We start from the raw sequence: 9362 nt of genomic DNA, 5'->3' as shown, positions 1-9362 counted from the left end.
GCTCAGCGGCCATGGCTCACGGGCCCAGCCGCTCCGCGGCATGTGGGATCCTCCCGGACCGGGGCACGAACCCGTGTCCCCTGCATCGGCAGGCGGACTCTCAACCACTGCGCCACCAGGGAAGCCCCCACACAACAAGGTTTATTCAGCAACACTGTTTCTCATTTAGGAGAATTTCTTCAACAAATGTTTATAGAGCAGCTACTATGTGCTAGGCACTGGGGGATATAGCAGTGAACAGGGCCTATACAGACCCTGCCCCCAGGAAGCTTGCTGTCTGGTGAGGACAATAAGCAAAGGAGAAACCAAACAGGCAGGGTAAAAGCTTGGTCCAAGAAGGCCCAGGGGACTCCAAGTTTAAAGTGTCCCCAGCGAAGGCTTCTCAGGTGAGGGCCAAGCTGAGCTGGGAGGGGAGATACGAGCAAGTTACCAGGCAGAGGGAACAGTATGTACAGCAGCCTAGAGGTTGGCTTTGGGGACAGCCCCTTCCTGTCTGTATAATCTGGAGCCAGGGTTCCTCCCAGTTATTTTTTTTCCCCTGGGCATTTTGTCTTTGCCTCATTGAGATAACACTGTGCACATAATTTGGCAAACTAAGTTGAAAAAGGTCAGATATCGTAAGCATTTACCCCGTTGTTAAATATTTGTGCTGAGCTTTTTAAAAAATGAGTCATGAATATTCCGTCTAGAGTTTATGCCATGGTTTACTCACCCTTTCCCTAGAGTTGGACATTTAGGCTCTTTCCAAATGACAACCATTAAAAATAAGGCCATGGTGAACATCTCTCTGCACAAAGTTTTGCTTTGTGTCATGAATTTCAACTTCAGCCTTCTCAATGCCCCTTTCCCACTAGCTCCTTTACTCACCCCCAGTTTCAATGTCTTCCTCTGTCAAATGGAGATAAGAGCATTGACCTTTCGAGACTGTGACCAGGGTGAAGTGAGGCAAGGCGTAACCAGCAAGCCTCTCTTCTGGCAGGCCTGGCGGACCCCACAGCGTTCACTCTTCTCCCTCCCAGCCTGCAGTGGGGAGTCTCATACACACCAGGCTGATGAGGCCTCTGAGTCTGGGGGGAGTCCTGGAGTGAACCCAGCCACACTTACTGAGCTCCTACCAGGTCCCAGGTGTGGTGCTTGGAACTTGAGACACATTATTTGTGGCCTTCAAAACAACCCTGCAAAGTTGGGAGCATAATCTCCATTTCACAGATGAGGAAACTAAGGCACAGAGAAGTCAAATGACCCCTCTGAGGTTGCACAGTGACCTCAGGCAGAGGAGGACTAAAATCCAGTCTCTGGTACCCAGCAGGCCTCTCACGGGGCCCACTTCCTCTTCTCTCTCCTTCTCGGTGTCCAGACGTGTGACAGGGGCCGTGTGGCCTCCACCCTGTGCTACTGCGTGACGGTCAGTGGCATGGTGGTTCTGGTGGCTGGGACACTCTGCTTCGCCTGGTGGAGTGAAGAGGATGCAGGTGCCCAGCCCAGCCAGCCGGCTCTGCCCACAGGACGCCCTGAGCCTGCGGCCCCCGGTCCCCTGTTCAGGTCGGTCAGCTTCTTCTGCTGCGGTGCAGGTGGCCTGCTGCTACTCTTCAGCCTGCTGTGGTCTGTCAAGGCCAGCACCAAGGGGCCGCCTCGATGGGACCCATATCGCCTCTCCAGAGACCTGTACTACCTCACTGTGGAGCCCTTGGAGGAGAGCTGCAGGTCAGTAGGGCTGGGTGGAGGCCACAGGTGGGGCACTGTCACATCATCATGCATTTGCTCAGCAGACGTTCATGGGGTTTCTCCTCTGGACCGGGCCTTGCCTATGCCCTGGGGTCTTGGAGACTGATCAGCACTCCTGGAAGAGTTTAAAGTTCCTCGACAGAGGCAGACTTTGACAAATCAGAGTAGTTAAAGCTGTGAAAGAGGACAGACATGGTTCTGTGGGGACATGGAGAAATCCAGGAAGGCTTCTTGGAGGAGGTGGCAGCAGAGCTCAGCATACAATAGTAGCAAATGCCTGTATAGTACTTAAATGAGATGATGTATATGAAGAACTCAGCCCAGAGCCTGGCGCACAGTAGGTGCACAACAAATGTCAACTTTTCCTCAAGTAGATAAGGTGGGGAGAAGCGTTTTAGGCAAGCAGAAGAGCATGTGCAAAAAGGCCCAGGGGTGAGGTGGGGAATGGAGACAAAACCTTGCATTTGGACAATATTTCTCATCTTTTTTTTCATTATCATTCCCTCTAAGGGGACTTTTTAGGCATTTTTTTCTTCATCCTCCCCCATGAAATGTTAATACCAGAGATATACTACATATTTGGTCTGTATGTATATTTGTGCTTTATACGTAAACACAGTATCAGCAAGAGTCCAAGAACCAATTTTTGCCCTATTGAGAATGCATGTATCTTACGTGCTCTTATGTACTTACTCATTCACCAAGTATCAGCTGGGCAGGCATATCAGGGGCCTGCATACATCTTCCCCAGTCTAACCTACCTGCAAGGTAAGAATTACTGTTGTCTTTTACAGAAAAAGAGGGTGAGGGTTATACAGCTAGAAAGTAGCAGAGCCTGCTGGCTGTGAAGTGTGCATTCCCCCACACCACTCTGTAAGCACTGGATTTGCATGTACTAAGGGCTAAGCCATATATTTGGCAACTGGCCTCGGACCTGGGCACCCTTCTTCCCTTGGTTAGAGGGAAAAATGCATTCTGAGTTAAAGAAAGTAACAGATTAGTCCCTGCTACTGGCCTGTGACTCCTTGAGGTCACAGACAATAAAGTATTCAACAGAGGCCCCTTAGTCCAATGGTCAGACCTTAATTTGACTATTAGAGGGAAGGGCAGGGCCTTGGGGACTCTTCTCAATTGAGAAACCTGGGTCTCAGAGAGACCAGTGACCTACCTGGTCACACAGTCAGTTAATGGTCAGTTGGAACCAGACCAGGCCTCGGGGTGCTCTGGACTGGAGCCTGTCCCTCCCCGCCCAGCCTGGCCTGAGCACAGAAGGTAGGTGTTGTCTGTAGACACAGCCGTGTTGACCCAACAGGGTCTGGGACATAGCATCTGTCAGGTGGGGCCACTTGGCCTTCATTCCCAGCTGGGCCAGGGAGGAACCTACCCAGGAGGCTGTGGAGTGCTCATGGCCCATCAGGTTCAGAGACCAGGTCTTAGATTCAGAGCTGGGGTGGCTGGATGTTGGAGAGGCTGCTTCTGCTAATGGCTCTTTCTTGTCCCTTGGGGCTGAGCCACCCTGGCCCTCCTGCTGAGAGCCCAGCATCTGGGCCCCATGAGGAGGCCACTCAGCTGTCCCTGCCCCCAGGGGCCTTGCTCTCTGCAGGTAACTCTAGGTTAGAGAGAAAGGCCTTCTAGGCTGATGACTTGGGCATGTCCATTTTTCTCTTGGGGTCTCAGTATCCTCATTTATTCATCTACTTATTCTTTCCTGTATTTCACCAACATTTACTGAGTACCTAACTACGCAGGGCGCTGACAATGCAGCAGTGGATGAAACAGACAAAACCCCTCCACTCAGGGGCTCCCATCTTAAGTGTGAGCCCTAAATCAAGTGCCTGGATGGAAGGCCTCCTGGGGCTCCCTCCCCCACCCCCGCCACGCCTCAGTGAGTACAGGAGAAAAAGCGTGGGTCTAGTCAGACACGAGGCTTTCAGTGTCTGCTCTTTCTTTTCTAAGCTCTGTATTCTTGAGCCTGTTACTTACACTCTCTGAGCCATGTCTAGTTCTTCCCCTGGCAATCCTGGAATTTTCCCTAGGATTGCTGTTAGGCTCAGATGAGATGATAGATGGGGAGGTGTATTCACTGCAAAGTTTGCTGTTCTTCCCGTGCTTTCATTTTATGATGTACTCTCATGCCTCCTGATTTGAGCCTCACTGCTTATGAGGCAGTGTAAGGATTAGATCAGTTTTGCAGATGAGAAAGCTGAGGTGTGGAGAGATTAGGGGTCAGGATTGGGGGAGGTGTGATGGGTGGAGTTGGCTTGGGTTTTGCAAGCAGACAGAGCTGGGGCTTTGCCGCTTCGTTGGAGTGCAGCCTCCACTCACCTGTGCAATGAGGGCTGAGGGCTGCTACCCCCAGGCTTGCCATGAATGTGAAATAAGATTAGAGAGTTTGAGTGTTGGGCATACAGTGTTTCATCCCTGGTCCCTGTCCCCTTTCCCTACTGTGTTTGCTCGACTCGGCTGAATAGTGGAGGAGCTGGTGCCAGGCTCAGATCTGACGTCCCCGCCAGGCTCCAGAGAGTGGGGTGAGCCCCAGCCTCGGTGGAGCTTCCTGTGCGTGGGGACCACGGTGGCCAGCCCGCCCCACACAGCTGCAGGGGGCCACATCCAGAATACACCACAAATGGGCCTGCCCCTGAAGTGTGCAATATGGTCACCCCGAACTTCATGTTCCCCAAGATTCCAGCCTTCTTGACCATGACTCTGGCAACCTGGGGCTGGGTGGGCCCAGCTGGCTAGGTGAGGTGGCATGAGGGATACTGCACCTCTGCCCTCGAAGCAAACTTCCTGCTGTGGTCTGATCTTACCTGCCAGCTGTGCCCTGCCCTGCCAGCTGTTGCCTGCTGGAGCGGCCCCAGGCATACCCAAAACCTGCCTCAGGTCTCTGGGGCTTGGAGAAGTAGGGAGCAGCAGGGGCGTGGCTGGGAGGTGAGCAGGGCAGGAGTTGTGGGGTTCTGGAAGCCTAATCACCCATATTTTCCTGAGCGTTGTCAAAGCATTTTCCATTTTTCCCTCTCCCTGAATCTACAGAATGGGAATTGTTATCCTCATTTTATAGATGAGGAGAAAGAGGCTCAGAGAGGCTGTGAACATAGCCTAGGTCACACAGCAATTGAACCAATTTGCCTGCCTCCAGGAGCAATATTCTTTGCCTGCCCTCACCTCAAAGGACGCTGGGAGTCAGAGGCAGGTGAGACCCCCTTATCTGATTTCTCAGCTGCAGGGCTCCTGGGCTCCGGAGGAGGAGGGTCTGTGAGAGAAGTTTGCAAAAGCACTGGAAGGGGAGCCCAGCTTGGGCTCTTGGCTGGTGCCCTCTATCAGACTGGCACACAGCCTGCTCCATGACCTTGGTCACGTGGTCCCAGTGGGCTGCTCTTAGGGCTGTGGTGGGCGTGGGCTGAGAAGATCCGTTGCCCATAGAAGGGCCATGTCCACGGGGGTGATGGGTGCTCACCTGAGGGGCAACAAATTCCTGGCACAGCTGCTCCATCACCACTGGAGCGAAGACCCCTCCACCACCTGTCTGTCCCCTGGCCAGCCTCCTGCCGTCGGTCTTCCCCTGTCTAGACAGGCTGGTATAGATTGAACTAATTTGCTGCTGGCTCCAGACTGATGGCCTTGGGCAGGAGACAGCCTCTCTGAGACTGTGTGGCTCCTGCTAGTAGGAGATCTGTGATAACTTTTGTTGCCTACACCCCTGCCTCATGGAGACCTCTGAGATTTTGTTAACAGCTCCCATTTATGGAGCATGTGCTAAGTGTCCCTGTATTACCTCATTTAATCTTCACACGGTCCTGTGAGGTAGATGCCCTTATTGTCCCCATTTACAGATGGCGAAACTGGGGCCTAGGTTAATAGAGTTACTGACCCATGATCTCCCACCGAGAATGTGGCTGAGCAGGTAGGTGAACCAGCCAGTGCTGACGCATAGCCAGCCCTCGAGCCACTTGGGGTGGGAGGGGACCTCCAAGGTCACCTAGTCAACCTCTGTATCTGGCAGTATCTTCCCAAAGCAGAAGCAGTCCAGACAGAGGATCAGTGACCCTCCCACCCCCAAGGTCCCGGGAGGGGAAGGAGCCCTGACTCCCCAGAGGTGACCCCCCCAGGGCCCTGGGAGGACCGAGGGCTAGCCTCATTCCCATCAGCATTGGTGTGGCTGGGGTGCAAGTGACCTGTTCTTGGAATCTAGTGGGCAGAGCCTGGTCAGAGGAGCCTCAGAGGATCTGGTCTCTACCTCAAGTGCCTCCAGGGTGGTTCATCTGGGGGAGGTGGGGGAAAGTCACAGGAAAGCCAAGCTCTTTAGAGATAGATAGGGCTGACTGGGTAGATAGTGAGCTCTCCGTCTCTGGAGGTATGCAAGCAGAGGTAATCACTTGGTGGACTTACCATATCAGGGCCTCAAGCATCCAGATGGGCAGGGGAACTGAGGTCTCGCATCCTGTCCTGAGCATCCACAACTCCAGATTTTGTAAGGGAGATGATTACAGTAAGCTGGAAGTCTTTCTCCCCGTCGATCATCACTCAGTCTTCCAACAAACATCCCCAAGCATCAATCCCTGGACACCCAAAGTCAGTCCCTGCCCTAGGGGATAACCATCTGGGGTCAAGGCAGTGACAGAAGGGAGAGCACTGTGGGGACCCAGAGCAGGGAGTGGGAGCTTTGCTAGGGGAGGTCAGGAGAGCTCCCCGGAGGAGACTCAAAGGACAAGTGGAGATTGACCAGCAGGGAAGGGGTGAGGGAGGTGGGAAGGAGTTTCCCTGCAGAGAGAACTGAGGAGACAGAGGGTGTGGTGAGCCCATGTGGGGAACTAACTGTATGGAGAACTAACTATAGCACAGGGAGGGTGGAGTTGGGGGAGCTGAGGTTGGCAGGGGCCGGCTGATGTCAAGCTTCAGCTGTGTCTATGGGGCCCTGGGGAGCCTACAGCCTTCCTCGCTCTCTTCCTGGCGTGCAGTAGGGTTTTGCCCCACCCCCTGCTCACAGCCTCTCCTCTGTCCCTGTAGGACCCCAGAGGTGGTTGCCATCCCCACTTACGAGGAGGCCGTGCACTGCCGACTGGCTGAGGGGCCCCTGACACCACCTGCATACCCCGTGGAGGAAGACCCGGAGCGCAGTGCCTGGGGGGATGCCCTGCTTGGGGCCCAGCCCCCCTTGCCTCCGCCCAGCTACGAGAGCCTCATCCTCGCTGACGGTGGCATCTCTGGAGAGACAACACCTGGGGCTGCATGCTCCCGCCCAGGCCCGGTTCAGACTGCAGGGGAGGAAGTTAAAGGCTTCTAGTAGGCCTGGAAGCCAGAAACAAATGATGGGCTTCTTCTAGCATCTAGTACAGTGCCTGGTACACAGCAGGCACTCAACAATTGTTTGTTGCTGAATGCTGTTTTATGTTTCTATTGCCCTGTAACAAATGGCTTGAAATAAATCCATTTCATTATCATCTCTCATGATTCTGTGGGTCACCTGGGCCCAGCTGGGTGGTTCTTCTGCCCCACGTGACATTGGTGGGGCTGTAGTCTTCAGGGCCCAGCTGGGCCGGCACGCCCAAGATAGCACACTCACGTGGCTGGCAGTTAGTGCTGGCTGTCAGCTGGGAAATGTTTTTGTGCCGATGAGAAAATTGGGGCCCAGAGGCAGAGCCAGGACTGGCCCAAGGGAACACACTGAGTTTATAACCAAAAGAACATGGACTCTGAACTCAGACCACCTGTGCCTGGGTTCCACCAGGTACCAGCTGGTGAGTAACCTTGGACAAGTGACTTTACCTCTCTCTGCCTCAGTTTCCTCATCTGTAAAATGGGAACTGGGAATTACAAAGGCACCAGCCCCTACCTTAGAGAGCTGAGTTTTGAGGATTAAATGAGATGATAACAGCTGACATTATGAGATCACACTGACCCTGCAGGCTCAGTGCTAATGCATCAAACAATAAATGCAGACTTCTTAGCGCAGAGGCTGGTGTCTCTTAAGTATGCAGTGATCATTAGATTTTGTTAGTTAAGGTAACCCCCTCCACCAGGTGCCTCTGCTTCTATACCTCCTGTGACAGGGAGCTCGATACCTCTTCTTATATTCCAGATAGTCAGAAGGGTCTGCTTTCACAATGTCATATCCCATTCACAGATGAGAAAACCATCCCAGAGAGGCTAAGTAACCTTCCCAGGGTCACTCAGCCAGCAGGAGTTCAAAGTCCTGGGGCTCAGTCAGCTGTGTAGGGACACTATTCCCTGAGGGCCTACCATTTACTGGGCCAGGCTCTCTGCTGTTGTTTCACATCCTCAAGGCCTCTCTGCTACAGGTGGTGGCCCCACTTAACAGGTGTGGAAACTGAGCCTCAGAGAGGTAAAAATCGCAAGGAATAAAGGTTTTTCATGTAAATAAAGGTATTTTCATTCAGGCCTGATTGGGCTCCAGGCCTCGGGTCCTCCCACTTTGGCCTGGACCAGCTCCGTAGCTGCCTACCCCAACTCCCTGCTTCTGCCAGGGTCCCCTGAAGTCTCTTCAAAGCTCAGCAGATGGGATGAGCCTGATCAAACCCAGATCCATAACATCCCTCCTGGGCTCAAAACCCTGAGTGGTTCCCAGCTCACTTTGAGTAATGAAAGCCCTAATGAGGATGGTGTAGTTGGGTCTGGGTCCCTCCCCTTGCTCTCTGCTGCTGTTGGTCCCCCTGTGGGCCTTTGCTCCTGTGTTTTCTCTCCAGCAGCTCTTCCCCAGGCTCACTCCTCATGCCCCTTGCATCTTTGTCCCTCTCTTCAAGGTACTGTCCTGGACCACTCTGTTAAAACTGTTGTCTCACCCAGCCCCCTGCACTCCCAGCCTCCTTCCTGCTTTGCTTTTAAAATAACACCTGTCATCATTTAATATTTTACCTTTAAAAATTTGTTTGTTTGTTTGTTTGTTGTATGTTTCTCCCCACCAGTAAGATCTCTGAGAGCAGGGATTTTTTTGCTTCTTTCCTTTACATTTATATCCCTAAAGCCTAGAAACGGTGCCTGGCCCGTGGAAGATGCTCAGTAGATATTTGTGGACTGAGAGAATGAATCAATAAATGTCAGCTATCATGATTGTTTCTGGGCCCTCTCTCAGCCATCTGAGCCAGATCTTGTGGATCTTCCTGTGGATCTTGTGGATCCTCTCCCTCCCCCTTCACCAAATCCTGGATCCCCATCCTGTGCCCCTTCCCTTCCTCCCCATCTCCCCTGTGTGTGCCTTATACTTACCGCTATGATGGAGATGCAGGTTTGAATGCTGCCTTAGCCCTGACCTTTCTGCGTGACCCTGAAATGTGTGTGCGCATCTTTCCTTTACATTTATATCCCTAAAGCCTAGAAACGGTGCCTGGCCCGTGGAAGATGCTCAGTAGATATTTGTGGACTGAGAGAATGAATCAATAAATGTCAGCTATCATGATTGTTTCTGGGCCCTCTCTCAGCCATCTGAGCCAGATCTTGTGGATCTTCCTGTGGATCTTGTGGATCCTCTCCCTCCCCCTTCACCAAATCCTGGATCCCCATCCTGTGCCCCTTCCCTTCCTCCCCATCTCCCCTGTGTGTGCCTTATAATTACCGCTATGATGGAGATGCAGGTTTGAATGCTGCCTTAGCCCTGACCTTTCTGCGTGACCCTGAAATGT

The 9362-nt window shown here is 52.9% G+C and overlaps 1 protein-coding gene across 1 annotated transcript in view; it reads left to right on the top strand.

The window, feature by feature from the left end:
- The window catches only part of TMEM61 (transmembrane protein 61), a 10974-nt gene extending 3798 nt beyond the window's left edge, over nucleotides 1-7176 (top strand). Inside the window, exons 2-3 of the mRNA XM_028485081.2 lie at nucleotides 1358-1704; nucleotides 6733-7176. Coding sequence (XP_028340882.1) covers nucleotides 1358-1704; nucleotides 6733-7009 — 624 coding nt within the window. The 3' untranslated portion in view covers nucleotides 7010-7176. The remainder of the gene's footprint in view (nucleotides 1-1357; nucleotides 1705-6732) is intronic.
- The last annotated feature ends 2186 nt before the right edge of the window (nucleotides 7177-9362 follow it).

This window comes from Physeter macrocephalus, unplaced genomic scaffold (genome assembly GCF_002837175.3).
Source record: "Physeter macrocephalus isolate SW-GA unplaced genomic scaffold, ASM283717v5 random_345, whole genome shotgun sequence".
Classification (NCBI taxonomy): domain Eukaryota; kingdom Metazoa; phylum Chordata; class Mammalia; order Artiodactyla; family Physeteridae; genus Physeter; species Physeter macrocephalus.
The sequence above is the reverse complement of the archived record's forward strand: the minus strand, read 5'-3'. Positions and strand labels throughout refer to the sequence as shown.